Consider the following 22,892-nt stretch of genomic DNA (forward strand, 5'->3'; position numbering starts at 1 on the left):
TGAAGTGACATATGCCACCGACAATAACAGCAGCAAACCATTACAAATGAATCATTCTCCAGTTATTCCATTTAAGATAATTATAGGGCATAGAAAAGTGATGCAGAACAATTCTACCTGCCTGAAAAAAACGGTGTTAGAGCTCATTCTTCACGGGCAGGTCAAATTTTCATATGTCAAGGTGAGTGCACTGGTTAAGAATGATGCTTATGTTATGGAACATTATTGTATGCTTACTATGAAAGAGTAAAGGCAAACATTGTAGATGTTAGTTACCCCCAGAAAGCCTTTTTATAGTCATGAGAAGTTAAGCACGCAATATAATTCAATAGCTGCTAGAATCCCCCTTTTGCTTGAAATAATTGTTTTCTGCATGACTTTATCAGCTTGTATATCCTTGTAGAGGAGTTTTGAACCATTCTTCAACAATATTCCTTCAGGTTCCACCGCAGCATTATATTTGAGGTCTGGACTGGACTGGGTCATTGCGACACCTTGATTTTTTTTTTTCGACCATTCTGCTGCATCATTGACCTGCTGCATGACCTAATTTGGGTCAAGCTTTAGCTCTTGGACAGATGGCCTCATGCTTCACTGTAGCATACTTTCGTATAAAGAGTTCATGGTCAACTCTGTGACTAGAAGATGTCCAGGTCTTGTGCCTGCAAAACCAGCCCCAGTCATCATCTCTACACTTCTGTGCTTGACAGTTGGTCTGAGGTGTTTGTGCTGATATGCTGTGATGGGTTTGTGATGGCCAGACATCTTCACTTTGATTCTTGTCTTTCCAAATGACATCATTCCAAAAGTCTTGTGGTTTGTTTTGATGCAACTTTGGACACCTTAGCCATGCTGCCATAATCTTTTTAGAGAGAAAAGGCTTTCTTCTGACAAGCCATACTTCTTCAGTACTTTTCTAATTATACTGTAATGAACCTTAACATTTAATATGCTAACTGAGGCAGTTTTTGCAGTTTCTCTGAACATTGCATGGTCTGACCTTTAGGGTAAATTTGCTGGGAAGATTGTTGCATTGTGTTGACACGTACCTGAATGCTCCAGACCAGCAAACTGCCAAAATCTTTGCTTTTATAGAGGTAGTCACACTCGCTGATGATCCAAAAAATGAAGTGCATTAGATTAGCAGTGCCTGGCTGCTACTTACCCTCTTAATTGCTATGGAAGCAGTAAGGGTGTACTTAGCTTTGCACAGGACTGCAGAAACCCCTGAGACCCCCCTTTTCACGCCAATGTGGATGCTACAACGTGTAGCATATAATCTGAAGGCTGACTTTGCCCGAGTTTATAACACCAACTTTCCGTTTTACTACATCTAAAGTCATGATGTGTCTGAATTGCACAGTTTAAATGTTAGCTCCAGAGACTTTGCTTTTGTTATGGAAGTGGAGTTACTTTAACATTTATTTTAGAGCAGCATATCTTTACATTCCTGGCATGCTTTCTAATATGAAGAACGATTATGTGCAAGTTCTTGAACTTACTGAAGTTATACACTTCAACTTAATTGTAGTGATGGAGAAAAAAAAGCACTAGCCTTGGTATTCTTCTCAGATAACTCTGATCTTTCAAGCATCATTTGAATCTGTGATCCCCAGCCAGTAGATTCCTTGAAAGTTACCAAGGGATTGAGCAATCTGGATTGCCTTTGTGCAACGGGGAGAGTGAGAGACGTGAAAATGATTTCAAAGAGTCCAGGATGAATCATGCTCCCACTGCAGCTGCCATTTATTAGCACATTTTCCACCATGGTTTTTACAGCTACCTAGCATACATAGGTTCATAGAGTTTGCTAGAGGCTTGCTTTGCAGGGGGGTTATTTTGTAAAAGGCTTCATTAAAAGTGTTGATAAATGAACGTCATACTAACTTGTGTGGTTGTCATAATTAGTCATGACATTAAATCTTAATAAAAACTAAAAGCGAGGGACACCTCATTTATCAGCTGTTACCTCTATAATGAAGATGAAGATTAATTTGAAAAAAGTGCGATACGCTCCCACTACTGGTTTGATATGAAAAATGTCCTTAACTCATTAAAGTACTTGTACCAGCCTCAGAATTTACACAGACTTTTTCAGGGTTAATTCTTTGAATGTCAAGGAATGGCAACGCAGTAAACATAACATCCAAAAAATCAAACACAGATTATCAGTTTCTTGTTTTGATAACAAGAAACCCTCTAATCCCTTTATTAACTTGCTCTTGTTTCCAGCTTGACATGTGCTCATTCAAAAGTCCCTGAGTTGTGCTTGCTATGCTGCAGATTTTTTTTAAACCAATTCTTGCCTGTCAAGGATGATGAAATGGAAACCCATAAGAAATTGACAGCGTGTACCGCTCAAGGACGAACATATCTGAAGATGACTTGTTTCCTGATTTGGACAAGGGGGCTAAGAGAGTAGATGTAATCCTTAAAGACTTAAGCACATGGGGTTTTTTTGTTAGCTTGTTTGTTTTTTGTTAGGCAGTTATAGAATGACAGGTGAGACATTTTTCATTGTATTTTAAAGAAACGGACAACGTGTTGAAATGTTTGCATTCACTGCCACATCTTATATGTTTGGATGACTCACTGCAGCCCACACAAAATTTTGAAAATCAGCTATTATGGAAATCTTTTTGCCATAATATGTTTAATTTTAGGAGCTTATGTCAGCCTCTCCCCTTCTGGGTGTGAAGCTGGCACATCGTCATATATATGTATGTGTATATATATTATATTTATGTGACCTTGTGTTGTTCACATCCTACTTTTCTGCTCCATTACCAACATGGGATTCAAGAATTCAATTCAATTCAATTTTATTTATATAGCGCCAAATCACAACAACAGTCGCCTCAAGGTGCTTTATATTGAAAGGTAGACCTTGTAACAATACATACAGAGAAAAACCCAACAATCATATGACCCCCTATGAGCAAGCACTTTGGCGACAGTGGGAAGGAAAAACTCCCTTTTAACAGGAAGAAACTTCCAGCAGAACCAGGCTCAGGGAGGGGCGGCCAGGGAGGATTCAGGGTCACCTGGTCCAGCCCTAACTATATGCTTTAGCAAAAAGGAATGTTTTAAGCCTAATCTTAAAAGTAGAGATAGTGTCTGTCTCCCGCATCCAAACTGGAAGCTGGAAGCAGTGCTATGTTTGAGCCACTTTTCATGCAGGAAATAAACTAATGATATATCAGGAAAAGCTTGCTGTACAGACTGCTTCGCATAAAATACAATGGCAACTTTGAAGAATAAAATTTTTTCCAGCACAGATCGGATTCCTTGTGTTGCAGGTACTTGGAGGTGTTTGGTATCTGGATGACCTTGGCATTCTAATGTAAATATATCAACGGTTAGCCTTACGGCACAAAATCAATTTCCTCTTTAGCTGGAACCCTCTGCCTCACATGCTTAGAGCTGAACCACTGACCTGGCATAGTGGGTGTTGTCTTTGAATATCAATTGTGGTACTTCTCACGTGTAGTCACTGTCTGCTGCTTTCTGAATAAAATATCCAGGAGGCTTTAAAAGCCGTGACAATTATTGCGAGGGATGTGCATACCACAGGGGGACGTTGTGTTCTATTTTCTATTAATAAAGTTACATCTTTGAATAGATAACCTTTTAATGATTCACTCTGGGAGTTTGTGGAATTATACAACATATAATCCCTGTGTCTTTTAAAGCCTAGAGAGTGAAAGAGTCAGATTTGGTTTGAGGCCTACTTTTGTAGAGTAAAAAAAATGTTCATGTTTTACTTTTCTACTGTGTTTGTATCCACCTTAGAAGATACCAGTGGTGTTTTTTTTACTACTAAAGAGTTTACATTTAAACCGCCACAATAAGTAGTTTAAATAATGTCTTCCAAAGTTTTTACTCTGACATAGAAGAGTCTCGGGTAGCCTCAGGAGCAACACATATCTCCTTGTGTTCTCTCTGATCTCTCATCAGCTCTTGGGTCTTACATCAAGAGCCCCAGATTTATCAATCAATAGCCATAAACAAAACATCGATTGAACTGGACACTGGGGCACAACAAACAGATTATCAAGTTTTTAGCCCTCCGTGTGCGCATGGTGACTAGAGGCACAGCTGTAAAAATGCCACTTGCCAGCCAAAGCGTGCCATACAGCGTACAGAGGATCAGGCATGAAAGATGCGGGAGCTTCATACAAAAGGAATTACAATTACCAGAACATGGTGTTAAAAAGGTGTGTCTGTGCACCACATAAATGGATGAAAGCAGAATCAGATGAGTAATCCAGTTGTATTGGCAAGGTATTGGAGTATAATACCAGTCAATCCAATTGCCAGTGCTTGAACATGAAGCGAGAGCTCCTCTGTGATCATTTCTGTGTCATTGTGCACACATGTGTGCTTGGGTAATTCCAATAGAGTGTTTGGACAAATTTTGCACGTGGTTTCACGCGTTTGCACATAATAGTTGCGGTGCTGACATGTCTGACAGCTGTGCATATTTCACAGGGTGGAGAACCCTGCATTGCGGTGCTCGTACACAGCAGCCATGCTCTTTATGTGAGAGCAGCTCAGGGTCAGACTAGAAGAAGAAAATCAAAGTTGCATCACCAAGCCCATCACTCTGTGTTGTGTCTCTGGGTAGCGCAGTGCTAACGTATTCACATCTCTCTGCCTTACCTCATTAATATATTCCCGGGTTTTTCCGCTGTGTTTACTAAAAGAGCAGAACGGGAATTTCACTTAGAAGTTGTGGTTAAACGGCTTCATTTGAAACAAAAAAGCAAGCATAATACATGGTATTTAATAATGATGCAAGCACATACACCAAAAACAGTGCAAGTGTGTTATTTCAGTCATCATTACTTTCCTCTCTTTGTCTCTTCAAGCTGAAAACACCAATTTTAATCAGTCCTTAATAAAACACAATCATTCCCTGGGCTATCTTGCTTTTAGCCCACTGAGATTTGCAAGGGAGCGAGGAATGAAATCTTCTCTTCCAATCTAACAAGAGTGGTTGTTTCATTACAAATAAGTAAATCGCTGCTGAATGACATTTGCCGCTTCACATGAAAGAAGTTTAGAAAAATGTTCCTGTTGATTTAAGTTGCTAAAGAATGAGGGGAATTTTTTTTAATGTATAAAACTGTTCAATTTGAACTAAATTGGTTTCCTCTTGTCTCTCTCCAGCACTCGCCCCAACACATCCCAGCCTTCGTTCAGAGGTCTTCAAGCCATGTGTGGAAGACAAGGACCTAGCCTTTTGTCTGAACGAGGGAGAGTGTTCGATCATTGAAACCGTGGCTGGGGTTCACAGACACTGCAGGTGAGTGTGAAGGCTGCACCGTGTTTCTGTCTCGGCACTGAAACGCTCTCTTTGTCCCCCCCAATCCATCACCAATTCAATCACTAGTCTCGACTCGTTTTCACTCAGTCCAGCTAAATTAGTTCTGGAAGTGATGAAACACATGAAACGGGAAGGTCAATGTGCAAATGCACAAAAAATTAAGATCTGTTATCACCTGAACCACTACAAGAGGGATCGGATATACTTTAGCTGAACCAGATGCTGATTCTCTGATCTGCAGAAAAGTTGCAGATTCAACCACGGAGCAGTGAACGTGACGAAATCTCTGTCTTCACTTTGCTCTGACAAAAGTAGTAATAATGATAGCAATCTTATAAAATGCCTTTCTCCTTCCGTATTAAGCTTGGAAAAAAATTTTGTCTGACATGGCCCTTCAGTCTGCACCACATTTTAATGGTAAGTGTTAAGAAGGAGCTCTTGTTATATCCTTCTTTGATCTCACTTGAAAGAAATAGATTTTTTCCTTGATTTTTCTTTTTTGCCTTTCTTTTGTGACATGATCATCTTTCCTGTATTCCTTTTGTTTTATTCTGCCTGGCACTCACACTGTGACTACCCAAGAGAATAAATAAAGGTAAATCCAGCGAGTACACCCTTGACACATCATGTAATCAGGCAGGAATAAGTAAACTGCTGTCAATTAACTCAATTAAACTTATTGAGGAAATCAATGCAGCCCCAGGGTATTTTTAATGCCTTTGACATTACAAATTATTCGCCTGCATCAGAAAGCATCTACTGTGTGTCTCTCTCATGCAATTTAATTAATTTGCTTCATATTTGTGATAGATAAAAAGTATCACTTGTTTATACAGTACTGTGCAGAAGTCTTGAGCCACCTCTTTGTTTCTATTTCCACAGGTGAAGCAGGCTATTGATCTATCTGCACACATGCACACGCAAAACAGAGTTTCTACAGTTCTAACAAACTTGAATGTCAGTACTTGGTATGACCACCTTTATTCTCCAACAAAGCTCTCTTGGGCAAGCTTTCTTGTAATTTCTTTAAGTAGGCTTCAGGAATTATTCTCTAGGCTTCTTGAAGGACATGCCACTCCTCTTGTAAGAAGAAGCCATCGACAGTGAAAGCTTTCCATTGCATGGTGGATCAAAATCTGGCGGTGCTTTTCTGCATTCATAACTCCAATTTGAAAAAAAATGCTCAAAACTATTGACTAAAATGCAACTCCAGATGGCTGCACCTACCTCACTCCTGACATCCTCCATACTTGTTGACCACGGTTTGGATTTAGCAGTCTGTAAGACCTGCTGTGTCTGATTTTCAGTCCAGTTCTTTTGTAATGTGCCATGCCTTCTGACTTTCAAGACACTGCTTACTTGCTTTTAGGGCTGCCATTTCTTTTGTCCTGAAGTTCCCTAAATCCTTTAAAGGACTCACTCCACAGAGTGTTGAGATATGCCACGTTTTTAGCTAACAGCTGTCTGGGAGTCACCTTATTGAAGCAAAAACATTTTATGCCTGCCAAAGTGTGTTATCTTTGCCATTTTGAAATTGGGACAAATTATGTGTTTTTGTGGCAGGCTCCTAGTAACAAAGTGCCAAAAGTTACAATTTAAAATTGGTTCTTTGTTGTCTATTATATATAAAACGCTGGTTCATCCTTGGAGTTAAGTACCTTTTCTCTGCCTGAATGATTAACAGTTTAGTTTATGTGATTTAACAAATGAACAACAAAAAAACCTGAAAATGGTCAAAGAACAAACTCTGAAAGATCTTTAGAAAGCCTGGAGAATTATTGCTCTAGTCCACTTTAAACTATTACAAGAAAGTCTGGCTCCCTGGAAGCTAAATTTAAAGAATTGACTGGTGTTCTCAAAACAGAACATGCAATGTTTTACGAGGGGGAAAAAAAACATAAACTGGCAATAAAAAGTCAATGTGGGTGGTTAATCAAGTCTGATTTAAATATCAGTTCTGGCTTTAAATGACCCATTACTGGATATTGGTTACTGAGCATAATTCATTTTTTTGTATCGATGCCGTCCTTTGTTCTGTGCTTTAAATATCTGCAAAGCCCAAACTTACTTCTTTAGTTCAGCTGTGCCAAAGGAGAGCCTCTGGCAATCAATATCTACCTAGAGGGAAAAAAGTTGTAACAAGATTTCCATAGGACCCAGAGAAATCTTGTTAAGGCACAGGTGAACCTGCAGAAGCCCTCCATCACTCTCCCCACAGCTTCTGTGTGGATATCCTGTCACATTCTGCTTCTCGCTGCGCCTCACACCCATCTGACCTGCAAATCTGGTGAAGGCTGTGTTGAGCTGGAATAGGCAGCTGTCTATCCCCGTTTCATAGTCAGAACCTCCTTCAGTGAGGGCCTAACATTTATTTGGGTTTTTGGTTTTTAGAATGTACATGTCAGGAAATTTCACTGAGAACTGAGGTAGAGAGTCAAGGTGCTGAATTAAAAAATCTCATTAGTACTCCTGCTTTAGTTAAAAGGTTTTCCATAAATGAGAAAAAAAGTGATTCTTGATAACATTTTGTTAAGACGTTAAACAGCTACAGAATTTGACGAATTTGCAAATTTCTGTATCTACATCAGGTTTTAGCCAAATATTTTCAATGTATTGTGTAAAATATAACATATGAAATATGAAATAAAACAAGCATAATGTTCATAGGAAATGACTAGAAAGTGTTTAAATGTAAAAGTATTCTTATTTCAGAATATACTGGCAGTTTAGTTGATAGTGTAATTATAAGTTGTGTTAACTTAAAAAAAAAAGTATACAGCTGATGCTGGGAATTATTAAATGATGCAAGCTCAATGCAGTGTGTGTTTCATGTCATATTATTGTGGCAGCTACAACAATTTCGAGCATGTCACCTGTGTGACAGCATCAAGACACCCTGAAGACTTGTTGCAACTACACTCTGGGCTATAATTAGCGACAGCTGAATGATGAATATAGGACTCAGGAATGACTGGAGGGCCTGACCTAGAGACACTGTCTGGTAATTTCTCTTGAGCTGAGTGCCTGTTGTGTGAAAGAATGATTACAGGTTTGTGAGTACTTTTATTGAAAGGTTGTTTTTTTTCCAGAGAGAAGTCCAAGCAGTAAGTCAGAAAAAAATATGATCATTTCACTCACAAAAAAAAAAAATCACTGCCAAGTGGATTGTGTTTTAATGGCATTGCTACTAGGAGGGGAGTCCAAGTGGGCTTCTGATCTAAGACAGAAATTACATCAAAGCTTGCAGGAAGTCATTTGGAATAAATGAAAACTCCCATTCTTCGTTAAAGCTGCATAAGGTGATTTCTGAACTCTTGGGGGGGGGGTCACAACAAGTTCAAAGCAACGCGGTGACATAAAGACAAAATTTGCAAGTTGTAGTTGAAATCAGATGTTTTAAAATGCATTTTAAGAAAAGTGAATTCGATTTTTAACTTATAATGATACAGAAAGTTACATGAAATACAGCAAATGTGTGTTTAAATATTCACAGCAGGAACATCCCATTGTTTGTGACAACAAATGTTAATCCAAAATTTACTAATGCTTTCTTTCCTGTTCAATGCACAGATTCCTCAACAGTGTGACTGCATTTATGGCTTCTTAAGTTATTTGTTTACGTTTGATCTTCTACTCAGCCATTTCACGCTGAAGATGTAGTGTACAATAAGCTTGTGTGAGTTTGTTTGCCGAAAATGGTGGCCCGCAGTCTTATTTTTTGAGGATTAAACCATAACAACCAGCTGAAAGCTTAAAAAAAACACAAACAAACAAACAAAGACACATAAAGATGCTGCTATTCCATCATTTTCTTCTTATAGTCTATACAGAGTTATCTTCTTGCCTTCTTCCTGTCACAGATATTGTTCACGAAAGTAAATTCGCACATTGTCCATCCCTATTGCTGAAAACAAGAAAAAGAGATAAATAAAATATGAGGCTGGTGTTTCACAGTCAGGTTTAAGGTGCTGGAGATGCTGCTGCTGATCGATCAGCCCTTTAAGGAAGGTCAGATCAGTGTCCTGATCTGAGAACTGTGACCTCTCCCACTAAAATACAGAAAAAGGAAAGGTTTAAAGATCGCTGCCTTGTTTGATGTCATGCTTTCTTCCAGACCTCCAGGGTCTCAGAGCCAGTTGGATATTTTCCAACATGTGACAGCTAAAGATGTCAGAATCGTCTCTAAACATTTGAATTATTGTCGGGAAACACCGTTTTGAACTTGGGAATCAATTTATTTTGTTACGAAACATTTCCTCTGCTCTCCTCCTCCTAGCCCCTTCTCCCACCACTCTCTGCCGGATGTTCATGTTTGCCAATGCTAATAAGGCTCCCAAAATAAACATGCAAATGCGAGTTTAAGACCTACTTCCACATCAGTGCCGTGCCTTTTGTACAATAAATGTACAAGAATTCAAAAGTCTTGTGAGGCTCAACACATGACAGCCTAGTCACATTCAGGATTATCACAGAAGAGATAACAAAACAAAAAAATCATAGCACGTTGTTGGAATTTAAGCATTTTGAAAACCAAGTCACTACTTCTATAGACAGACCTTACAAAAGGTTTTCTTCTTTTATTTGTAGAAGATGGCAAAAGAATTTCTCACAGATCAAACCAGAACATGTTTGGCATTTACTGTGACATGCCTAATATGTTGTAGACCCACTACTGGAAAAGTTGTGACGGCCAGGACAGAGCGCAGGACCTCTGGGTACGGTGTCTGGCACTGGGTTCTTGGCAGCTGATGCTTTGGATCCTGTGGACTGTAGGTTGGGACCTCCATGAATGTGGCTGCAGGGCATCTCATGAATGCTTAATTATGTTGAGATTTGGAAATTTTGAAAGCTGGATCAAATCTTTGAACTCTTTATTGCTTTGAACTCATTTTTCCCAGGTCAGTTTTTGGGGCGTGGCTGGCGCATTGTCCTGCTATGGCAGTGGCATTATGATGGGGATGTGGAAGTGGAAAACTGACATCCACATGAGTTCCAGGGCACAAAATTTCCCTGCAGAACAATTCATTGAGTATGATCAATGTTACTCACTTCAGCTGTCAGCGATTTTAATGTTGCTGATAGATCAGCGGCCCTTTTTTCCTAAGGGGACCAAAAATTTTACTTGGTTTAGTGGCGCAGGCAAATGACAAATATACTGAAGTGGGTATCTTTTCTTCTGGATGGGATGAAGCTTTAAAACATTTATAAAATGTGATTTGAGTGAAGTTAAAATACGCTTACGTCTCACAGTTCCTGAATTCAAACTCCAACAATGGTAAATGGTATGTGCTATGCTGCAGTCACATTAGGGAAAACAGCAGCTGGAAAACGATGGCATGAAAAAGTTAATGCATTCATGTACAATGAACTTGTAAACTTTGTCCTTTGAAATTAAGAAACTGAAATTCTGCAGTTCCTGCAAATTAACCACAAATGAGGTAGAACCTTTTCACGTTGCTTTCATATAGGCATATAACCAGACTACAATCAGTTGGCAACCAGCTGAATCCAGTCCCCAACTCCAAAGAAATGTGTCACAGACAAGTTGCACAATCTAACTCAGATTGATTATAATGTGTTCAGTATGTGTTTAAACTGGACTGCAGTTATTTGTGAAGTTTGCCAATGATTGTTCGGGGACAGGTTGACTGTGGCCTTGAGACGTCAGACGCACTGCAACTTAGAAAAAGACCAGTGAATAAAAAAACTGCCTCAAAGCCGCACAAAACAAATTGGAGGTTGAATGAAACACAACAGAAGAGTTCAGCTGTGGAGGTGACACGCTAACAGTAAACCTGTATCTGCTGTATTATTCAAATCATGATATTAAATCACATATTACCTTCGATCCGTTTCCCCCCTCACAGCACTAAAGAATCCTCCTACATCTCAGTACAATCCTTCACATGTTTTGGTTTCTATTACTGCCACAGCTGGTCTGTCACATTACTATCACACCAAAAACACATTCCTTTTGTGTTCTTTTGCAGCTTTTTCTATTTGCTGGTGTGTGTTTTTAGTTGCATTACATTTGACCTCTCAGGGCCACCATACAGATTGCCTCCCACTGGGTGATTTGGGCACTTGACTTGACTTTCAATTGCAAGGTTGCCCAGACGTTGATGGGTGTTGCTATACAACTTCTTGGTAACCAGTTGGTTATCACAACCACTTGTAGTTGGTTGCTGAATGCAAAAGAAATTTCATGTAATGACCAGACAGCCACTATTTTTCCCAGTCTTAAAGAGCTTCCCATTCTCCTTGCAAATTTTTTTTTCCAATAGTGTGACTAACAAATAGGTCTGAAATGAAAAAGATTTATTCAGTGTTTGTTTGTTTCATAGATACTCGTTTCATACATTTAGCATTTAACATGAATTGCCACATGAAAACGATAACATGCTTTTTTTTTACCATGAGATGTCAAGCTCACTAAGTGCACAAAGGTAGAAAGCATATATATTCTGTAACAAAAAAAAAGAACTTCATGTAAAAAAGGAGGAGGAATACATTATCAAGAGGTGTAGCAGAGATGGCTGTCATATGTAATCATGTCATCTTTTTCTTAGTGCTATATTCAGCACCACAGCAGTTGGGCAGTTAGTGGTGTAGGTCTTAGAATAAAACTGCACCTTAAGTACTGTTCTAGAATAGAGGATGACCATGGTAATGATAGTACATAATCCAGTGATCCTTGCAGTGGAAGAATTCAGTGTTACATAGGCCCTACTACAGACTTTTGGGATACTTAGGCTATGCCAGTGCAGGATGGACTTGCCAGAGCCTGACAGTTACTTCAACAAACCACACTCCATGAATAATGGTGCATGCTAACTGTTCTGGGTTGAGTAACACTCACAACACAGAGTCACAAGCGTATATAGTTATGACTGAAAACTTGGAAGCACTTTCTCTCTCTTCCCCTTACTCAGAGAGAGTGTTTGGTTGGAGGGCATTGCGGAATATATTAGTTGCAATGAAAATGCAATGCAGTTCTTTGGCCACCACCTGCAGCACTGTGTCATAGTTTGGTAACACACAGCAATAGGAATAATATTCAGGATGCTGTGCATGCTTTGGGCATGAAATACAGCAAGCATGAATTCCGGGCTGCTGTATGTGGACTTGTGTGCAGTACATCAGCTTTTTCAGACCAGTATTCTTTCTGCTGCGTTCTTGTCCCATGCGTTGAAACCAATTTCTTTTCTGGATAGAAGGTTTTGCTTGCAGATTTCAGTAGCAGCAATGGTCGATGTTCACTGAAAGGAAAAAATTGCTTCCTTTCAAAAGAATGATTCCTAACTTGTATGGGTATTGTTTCAACAGCACATTACACAGAGGCTGGCTTGTGTTGCACAGATGATGCAAAGCTACTGCAAGTTAGCTTTATAGTTGAAACAGAATGAAGAGTAACATGAGAGTAAATATATAAATGGTTTGCATTGTTGTTATTGTTCCAGTTACATATATATATTCTAATAGGTCATTTAAACAATGGCTGTTTACCAGTGTAATTTCTCCAGTTAATTTAATATGGTAAAATTATTGCTATTGAGTATATAGTGGATTTAAATTGGTAACATCTCCAGACAGAGTCTAAGACATTAATGTGTTGGAAACGCTTAAATGCATACATTTCAGCAGCTCAGATTTGTCATGAATTCTATGTTTAGTTAAAGTCAAGGAAATTCAGTTTGGATGTCAGACACTGAAAAGGCAAAAAGCTGTTAATTGCTGCTTTTAATAATGATGATCAAGAGGGAAAAAAAAATCAGACTGCAGCCCACGTCTGTATGTTTTACCACGCCTTTCAGTATTAGTACGTATTTTATGGTGTCGCTTTTATTCTCCTCAGCTTGGACAATGAAGTCACTATCCCCTGTGCATGTGTGTGTCTCTCTGTGCGTGTGTGTGTGTCTTTGTGCTTGAGCGTGCGCTTTAAAAGCCTGGCAAGGAAAGGTAGCTCGTGTCTGCTATTACCATGGTAACTTCTTGCCTCATTAGTGTGAAGCCAGAAGCTGAAAAAAATAATTGTTGACTCACTTATAGTGAGACTGCAATGGCAGCTAAATTCAAATGCTCTATTGTTTGCATTCTACTTTCTGCACTGATTCTGACTGATCAGACATTAAAATAATTGCCCCCTAATGGTATGAATGACTGCTGTCGTAAATAATTCATGAAAAATTTGCACATTTGATTGCTTCATCCAAAGCTGTGCTGGCATAAGGCATTAGATCATATTTAAAAGAACATTGATTTGTTTTATGTCTGTTCCTTCAAACCCCATCTGTGCAGACAGAGAACTATTTGTAGCTTTTAAAGCTAGAATTGTATAAAAGATGTATTCGGTGTGTTTGTGTGTGTTCATCTATACTGATATAAGGAAGAACAACAAGTCTCACAAATGAAATGCATTTCTTTGTTCCTGATGAGTAAGAAAGCTGTTTCTACTGGTAGTTTCTCTGTAGGGCTAAGCTTAAGGATAGGCTGAGACTGTCTGCTGTCTCCATGAGCCTGTTTATTTTTTTTTCTTCCAGGACCCGGGAGACGTTGACAGCAGTATTAGCAGAATCTGATATGACAAAATGAATCATATAAATGAAGACCACAGTCTCTTAACTTTCCCTTCCTGTTTTTCCTCTTCTCATCTTCCTTTTTCTACGGGGAGCCAGTTCAGCGATTAAATTGTCACTGCACCGTCAGACCTTGACAGGCTGCACTAATCCACGATGCTGCCATTCCTTTGCTGATCCATCCTGCTAGGGAGGACGTACTCCAGGCTTAAAGCCAATGGGCCATGTCCCCCCCCCCCCACACACACACACACACACCTACCACCACCACCCACCTCTAGCAGCTGTATGAAAGCAACCACACATGGGAGCAGACTTACCTGTTGGCAACAGTTCCTGACAGGGCCATCGCTTGGCCTCGGATCTCAGCTCAATTGGCACATCAGGTTTCTGATTCAAACAGGCCGTCCCCTCTGAGTTTCAGAGTCAAACCGTCAGGTAGAAAAACTGTAATTCGGTTCTGTGCTTATCAGCACGCTCCCGGGCCACCCAACTCTGAAATGAGCTACGGACCACATTTATTGTGATCACAAAGCCTGTAAAAATATTTTAGAAATAGACTGATCGATCGTCTCTAAAAGGTCACATCAAACTAAATTCACAATCACATCAAGGATCATTGCTGTTAAGAGACGTTTTCAGCATCAAAGAAGGCACATCAGTTCAGGAGATGTCGAAATTTGTCTCCTATAGTCAGACTGTTAACATACTGTAATGAGGAAGGACATACAGCTGTATTGACCCAAACTATGGCACATGCTATAAAACATTGAAAATGCAGGGTTTCTTGCCATGCCAACATAATCTTTGTGCACTCCACATTTCTCTTCCTTTGTCCGCTCCCTAAAATTATAACCAAGCTGGGATCCAGGCTCCATTACAGATGCAAAAGTACCAAGTAGTCACAATCTCAAAATAGGAATAACCTTGGAAGTCATGCAGCGCTGCCCAAGAACATAACCTTGAAACAGAGAATGGCCAGATCTCTGCCAGGTATGTTTTGTAATTTTTATGAGCAGTGTTATGAACCTGTAGACTTGATTCTCATGCCAGCTAGCTTGATTCCTGGGTAAACTGCCGAAGGGCCGTAAAACTAGTTTAGACCAGCATCGCCTGACTACAAAACTTTATTTAGTGTAATTTCTCTGCACATGTTCAATTGAGGAATTGGATTATAAAGCACACAGAACATGAGTACTGAACAGCAACGCTTGGCAACACCAATAAATTCTCATGTATTAACTGAAAATATATTTAGACTTCCCATGTGTTATATCTCCTCCATATCTGACCAGGAAGAAATACAGTTTCTGTTTCTCATTATCTCATAATAAGGGATATTTTTTCCAAAACATTTGGCTTCGACTCCATTAGTCATTCTACATATATCCTATTACTAATAGATGACTAATTTTTCCACCCTTGCATTCGTCTTGCTTCTTTCAGCATTATATTTTAAATTATGCAGGCCCATCACAAACGCTGCAGATAAAAGACTCACATGTCCATGTTCAGCTAACAAAGACTTGGTTTTTTTTTCCATATAAAAGACTAATGAGCATGGGACAGACATGTTGTTAAGATAATTCACCAAGGCTGGAGTCAGTTACAGCTTTCACAAAATGTTAATCTACATTTGCTGTTTTACATATTCAGCTCAGTTTAAAGATTAATTAACTTGCTTTTTAGAATTTTACATTTGCAAGCAGTATATGTTTTTTTGTTTAATATAGTATTCGAGGACTGATTTTTCAACTGAAGTGATAAAGATATGATGCTATATGAATTTCATTAACCCTGCATATATATCCTTGGTGTTTGTTTTTATGCTTTTGCACTTAATAGGTAAATATTTTCGTCATCAGTAAGTCAGAAATGTTTATTTTTTCAGCAGTGATGATTTGATTTCTGAGGGTTATTTAAATTCAGAAAACTGCTGTTCAGTAAGAAAGAATGGGACAAACCAAGTTGAATTAACCAAACTGGGAATGTCTTAAGCAAATAAAGACAAGATGAAGAAGACAAATAAAAGTGTTTACTTTCTTGCAGGAAGGCTTACAAATGAATAGCTGAGAGATATGTCTGTTTGCTGACAAAACAGGTAAATGTGATATGCCACAATTTTCGGATATTGAGTGGAAAAATATATATACTTCATTGTTTTACTTTAACATTAAGCTGAATGTCTCATAATTCTTTGACACATAGGTTTACTTGAATTACTGTGATAATTTCATTGATTATGTATCTGCACTTTTATGGTAAATTAACATAAATATGGTTTCTCATATGTGTGAGAAACGTACCTTACGAGGTCTGCAACTCAAAATGCAAAGCAGTTATTAACCATCAACTGCTGAAAGCTTTTAACTTAACCAAATGGTAACAACACTTGTCTCCAAGGTAGCAGAGAAGAAGAATCCAAAGCAACAAGGCTTCTAATGTGTGAGTCATCAGGTGTGAGGAGTCTTCTTCTATGTAATAGCTACAGTTTACCATATATATTAAATGAACATCTACAAGAGCTGCCGGCAGTGTGTGTTTAAGTGAAGTGTATTGCTTACACAGTCCAGTATCAGTGACCTGCCACCTGCACTGCTTAATGTTAAATTTCATCACATAGTAATCAAGCAAGTTTTTATTACAGTGTTTATGTGCTTTCATTCAAGCAGCTGGCTGTTAGTTTGGTAGCACAGCAGAGTAGAATAACGAGTTTGGAAGTTGTTGGGCATTTGTTTGAAAAGAAGTCTTTGTGGAATTACTTTTTTTGGCTAAAATGGTTCTTCTCTTGGAACTTTTGAGGCAAGAACAAATTTCATTTTGACTTTAAGACGTCTTACCCGCGAACAATGCATAAATGCACGCCGTCCTTCAAAAATAATAAAAAAGCTAATATATTAGAAATATTTCTTTCAACTCACATCACTATAGCCTTTCATTATTGGCAAACATGCATCTTAAAAAAAGGAACGTCCACAATCACATTTGCAAAAGCTAAATTAGAAGCGAGAGGACAAAAAAAATAACAACAACCAACGCATACATCAACACAGCATCTCTCTCCACTCTCCCTTTCCCACATCAAATGCACCCTAAGACCTTTGATAAAGAAGCAATTACAGAGCATTTGATTGTAACCGCTGCAAAGAGACTGTATTGGATTTGAAGGCAGCAGTAGAGCTCTAGTTAGTTGCCTGCAGCTCTTTACTTGCAATTTCGACGTGAGCTCAGCTGGTGAAGGATAACAGCTGCTTCTCATTACTGATGTTTAGACTAAATGATTTTCAGCAGTGGACACAGCGTAGACTCGGTTTGGCTGCATCATCATGCTTGAGCACAGAAGATCGTTTGACAGCAGACTTTGATATCTCTGTAGCCATCGCATGCACATGGGGTCTTCTTGAAGGTTTCTGAAGAGCTGCCTAGGCTTCTGTGTATAATACTCTGTAATTAGGATATCAGGAAAAGCAATGGAAAGGGACATGTGGTATAATAACTACATGTAGATCTATAATATTTTAATCGGGGAATAGTGGGAGTATGCATGTAGCTCCCTTCCATCACATGGGTATCAGATGATAGTTTGGGATTCAGGTGCATGCCAAACCTTGAAATACATTCATCAACTGTGCTAAGAATTGCCACCTCTACCCCAGCAGAGGGAGCTCCACTTATTTCATAATTATAGTTAGAAGAGACCTATTCTACTTTGTTTTTGGGGGTGTCCTTATGTTGACATAGTAATATTTTCAAGTGCATATCCATAAAGTGTTGTGTTTTTTCCATTATATAAGGGCAAGGGGCCATCAAATAACATTAAGTTAAACAGGATAAAAATAACAAGCTTTTCTTTTCCCTCTATTATATTGATAAACACCGCCTTCATTTTCCCTACAGTCTCCCTTGTGATTCCCTTTTTTCCCTCCCTGTCACAAGTAAAGTACAGTCCTATTTGTAGCATCTTTATGGACTTTAACTGAGCTGCAACTTGCACATTTTATCCTCAGAAGGATGTCAAATAGGATAAGTACATTGGTCTGTTGGGAAACATAAGGAGAGGACTGAGCAAACTGAGGAGAGGAAAAAAACAAAGAAGAGAAAAATGGTTAAAAAAAAAAAGAAAGAAAGAAAAAGAAACCCAACGAGGTATTTTATCATCAAATGATCTGACAATGTTTCTTTATTTTTCCTGATATATGCACGCTACATTTCCACGAGAGGATTCGCTTTGGTAGTGCACCACGAGAACCGTCCATGTTTATTGATAGAACACTCCTGAATTGAATTTGAATTTAATTAAGGAAAGTCGCACACGCAACGAGAGGGAGAGAAAGAGAGAGAAAGAAATCCCATTGTTCCACCTTAACCTGTCTCAGCCTGAGATCAATTATCAAGCAACGGACTAGTTTAATACATGTTCTCCGCAAAACAACAAGCAAACTGGGGATGGAAATTATTTGTCGATACAAGATTGATGTTGACTAACAAAGCTAACGTGGAGAAGAGGAAATAGCAGTTAAATAGCGACAAGACAAGATATGCAGGTTACTGTGTTCATATTTCTTTAATGTGTAGGGTTTTTTTAAATAGTTTAAGAAAAAACCCCAAATTTTGGCAGAAATCTAAGAAAAAACGTATGGTATAACCTAATTTAACCAGTTACATGAAAAAACAAGCTCTTGATTAGATTCTCTTACAGCAGATTTACATATTTCACACATTTATAATAAATGACTTTACCTAAATTACTATATAATAACTATTGGAATTTAAACAAGTTAGAGAAGGAAGCACAACTTATTTTAATGTGAACACTGTACTGCAACAACTTTTAAAGATGGGACTGAATGTAATACTGGTTGATATACGGGTAACATTTTAGAAATTGATTATGTGCAATTACCAATGTAAGTTAAAGATTTAATCTTACAACACCCAAGACTGCCGATTTCCTCACATCTGAAGAAGCCATAGTGAATTTTAATTAAACATATCAGTCTAAGCAATCGCAGCTCTTGTTAATGATTACTAGGAAGCCCATCACTGTATTTCATGTGTGTCATTACAAAGTACTCAACAGAAGAAGAGGTCTGTAGTAAGTTTATCAGCATGTCATCTAAAGTGTGATGTTTTTATGCTTCACTGTAATATTCATAGAGGACTTTATAGGGACGTGTTTACAAAGTCACTTACTCTAAAGTTAGGGTTGCTATATCTTCGATGTCCAGTTCACAATGATGGCAGTGGCGCTTATGAAACCTAGAATTTTTAGGCCTCCTTTTTACATCGGACAATGGTTGATTTTACCAGCTGTCACTAGCAGATTTTATCAAGTGTAGGTCATTAAGGTGCCATTAGCTTTGTGCATTAGGTGAAAACACTGTTGCTATCTCACTCATTTTATTACAGGGGGTCCAAAGATGCACTTAATGCATACGCACAATATTATGCGTAAAGACAGAGATTAACGCTTTGTCCACGTGAATGACATTCAGTGTTACATAAGATTTTTCTGTAACAATGCAGCACAGTTTGCAAAGTGTACTACCTTGTGTGGTAACATTTTATTTGAACAGTCAGTTATTCGTTTTAGCAGCTTGTGAGCACCAGAAACATTTAATATTGTTGACCGCAGTACATTTATATCGTGGTTAAAATGAAAGCACAACAGGCGGTAAAACAAGCTAAAGAGGGGTTTGAATACAAGCTCGTAATAACAGCAACCTGCTTACTGTTAAGGCTGACATTTTGGGTGACATTGCATCAATAACTGGGATCAGAGAATATACTTGTATGCTTGTTGAGAGTGGGGAAATTCTGAGCTTGTCTTCATTGTTATAAAGAAGCTCAGAATTAATTCCAGGTCGCTTACCTGTTACAAACGATCTCTGATGAATGGAGATAGCAGTTAATGGGCCGTGTTCTGCTTGACCTCAGTACATAGTTGTCAGCGAACTGAGGGATTGCCTTGGCCTCTCTGGGACTGCCCTGCACTGGTAATCTGTCAGTATGTTTTTGTTTTTTATTGGTGATTCTGTTACTTGAGCTTAACTTAGCATGTACTGTGCGCCGGATGCTTACTTTCATTCAATCAGTTACGCTAAAGTGCCTTTCATAGAGTGCCTACTGAATTTCTATGAAAGACCTCAATACAATGTAGTATATGAATATTAGTTCATTACAGTTTAAGGAGAATTCCCCCATTTGTTTGTTTTTGTAAAAGCCACATAAAGACCATAAGACCAATTTCTTTTGTCCTTGCTGAGAAGTTATCTTCAGCTGAAGCAGCTGTCTGAACTTGTGACAAGAAATGGGGTAATGTTGTCAAAGTCTGCATCTTTCAAACAGTTCAGTGGATGGAAACATTTTTTTCAGGAGAGCGTGACAGTGATTACATGTCTTGAAATGCCTTTGGGGTTTTTTAGATGTTGAAAAAATACCAACAAAGCTTCAACTCCATCAAGTGTGCCAGTCTGGTGCTTGTCACTGCAGTTTCTGTTAATCTCAGTGTAACTCAGTTCATGAAAGTTCCTGCCATATTATAATTAGATGTTGTCATTTTGTCAAAAAACCCAAATCTTGTATAATATGATATTTTTTTTAAAAGGCAGATAACAAGTTGGGTTTTTATGTGTCTCAGCTAAATCATAGTCATACTTGTTTCTCAGTGCAATAATGGATTTAATGAGTTTCCCAGTAGTATGGTAAAAAGAAATCTATATACTCTATTTACATGTGCATGTACGTGTGAGTGTGCTTTAAATTGCAAGTGATTAAAGAAAGCAGGAGGTAACTGTACCTGAAATACTTAATCAGAGTTGCATAATGATGATGGTTACAAAGTAATAACAATTAGGCCATCTTGAGTAGTTGATTGTAAAGTAAGTACTGCATTACAGTCCCTCTCTGTTTCGCATGCGCAGACACACGCGTACAGTCGACTTAGTTAATTTGCATTGTAGATCATGATAGAGAAAAGTAAGTTTTGCAGGAAAGCATGAGATAAAAACCACACACTCAGATACTAAACTGAAACAGCTGTCTGCAATCGAAAGAAAATAGATCAGAAATCCCCCCCGACTGAATACCAAGTTTGTAATGAAGTTTGATAACAGAAAAATGGAAAATAATTGATTACAATTCACCTTGAAATTACTAGGTGAATTTTAAACCATAGTTCATCCTGCTAGTCAAGGCCATGTGGATACTTCTTTAAGACACTACAGCTTTCCTGGTCACGCCCCATGGCTTACCTATAAAGCACCTGTGCTGGGTTAGATACAGGGTGTGTCGATCTAAAATGTGTTGACCTGTGATTGAAACATTGTTGTACGTCTCTGAGTATTTAGTCCAACCTACAGATTCCATCCTCAGATGGTTGAATAGATGTGACATCTTTTCAAAAGTGTAGAGGTCCACCCTTTTCACATCCAGGGTGTATTACAGTCCGCCTGTGTGGTTGGATGCCTTAGTGCACCCATTGCCCCTACGCTGTCATCTATACATTCCTTTATTCACTGTCCTAAAGCAAGTTCTCTATTGAGTCCATGCTAAAGAAATGACAATGATCTGGTGAAGAAAACACTTCAAGCCTACAGGTGCTAGAGCTGAACTGTCCACAAGTCTCGGGCACAGGTCTCCTGGCTTGCCTACTGGTACCACTGGGCAGTGTTCACCACCTGGTGTTCAGTTCACCAGACATGCCCCAGAAGGCTACAGTGCAGGCCATCCTGCAGTTTTTGCAGTCCCAGCTGGAAGCCAAATGAGGCTACTCTGTGCCCTGTTCGGATCAGAGTACATCAGGTGCTCTCACGCTATTAGGAAGACCGACTAACTCTTCATCTGCTTCAACCCTGGTGTTTTGAGGAGAACAGGCATTTGCATTCCTGAGTGTTCCCATTCTGTCTGGAGTCTGGGCTCATTCAACCCAAGGTTTAGCCACCTCATGGGAATTAGGGAAGGGAGCTTCCCTCTTGGCTATTTGTGCAGTTTCAACGAAATTTTGTGAGTCCGTTTTCTTCCGATTTCCTGACTTAATGTGGCAGCCAGCCTCTTCTTTGCAAGTGCTGGGTGTGTCTCGGCAGTAGACAACCCAGCATTATTTCCTTGGTCAGTTTAGCATCTTGCAAGTGGGTCGCTCAGCTTGGCCATCACAAGAGCCAAGGGCAGTGACCTGGAAATATATACGTTAAATAATTCATTTGTTTACTTTGTAATGGACTGGGATATCAGCCTGCAATATCTCAGTTCAAAGTATCTTTAATAGTTATCTCATAACTATGGAATATGGAACTCAGAGAACCAAGGCTACATTGTAACAGTACCATTTAGCCATTTACGCTTCTAGGAGGCAATCATTTCAGCTGCCTATTGGTTATATTAACTTAAACACTGGGTTGCTTTGAAATTCAAATGTTTATTTATTTTTTGATTCTGATGCGGCTCAGGCTCTAAGCTGAAATACGCTGAAGACAAACACCAGCATATTATTGATTTCAATATCCTGGAAACTGTCATAAGTGTGAACAGAAGGCTAAACTTTCTAATTGATGTCCCAAGCTACTTAATCGCTACTTGTGTGAGAGAGCAGAGACCTGGGAAAGAGTACGACAGAGAGGGAGACCAAGAGAGAGAGAGAGAGAGGAAGATTAGAGCGTCTTGACAAGGAAAGCCTTTCAAGTTTGTAGGTTTGAAGTGCTAATCACATGCAAATGTGTGCAAATGAGTGTGCACCCACCCTCTAAAACTCTCGCTGAATACTTGAAGCTGAGCAAAATTCTGGGCTGGTGTTTGTCTATAAATAGTGAAAGTTTGGGCAAGTTTGAGTGTTTTTAACACAGTAGTTGTCCAAATCACCGGAAACCAAACAAGACTGTACAGGACTCTACGAGAACATGTGTAGCATAAAGAATCATCAAAATGTTTGTGTGATCAATATTTATTTCATATTTAACGGTGAAATATCAAGTGCTTTAAAAAAATGCTTT

General features: G+C 38.9%; 1 protein-coding gene across 1 annotated transcript in view; it reads left to right on the forward strand.

Annotated features, from left to right (window-relative positions):
* The window catches only part of nrg3b (neuregulin 3b), a 195,983-nt gene that overhangs the window by 92,661 nt on the left and 80,430 nt on the right, over positions 1 to 22,892 (forward strand). The window contains exon 2 of the mRNA XM_063483027.1: positions 5,173 to 5,308. Within this exon, the coding sequence (XP_063339097.1) occupies positions 5,173 to 5,308 (136 nt within the window). The remainder of the gene's footprint in view (positions 1 to 5,172; positions 5,309 to 22,892) is intronic.

Source organism: Pelmatolapia mariae, linkage group LG8, assembly GCF_036321145.2.
Source record: "Pelmatolapia mariae isolate MD_Pm_ZW linkage group LG8, Pm_UMD_F_2, whole genome shotgun sequence".
Lineage (NCBI taxonomy): Eukaryota > Metazoa > Chordata > Actinopteri > Cichliformes > Cichlidae > Pelmatolapia > Pelmatolapia mariae.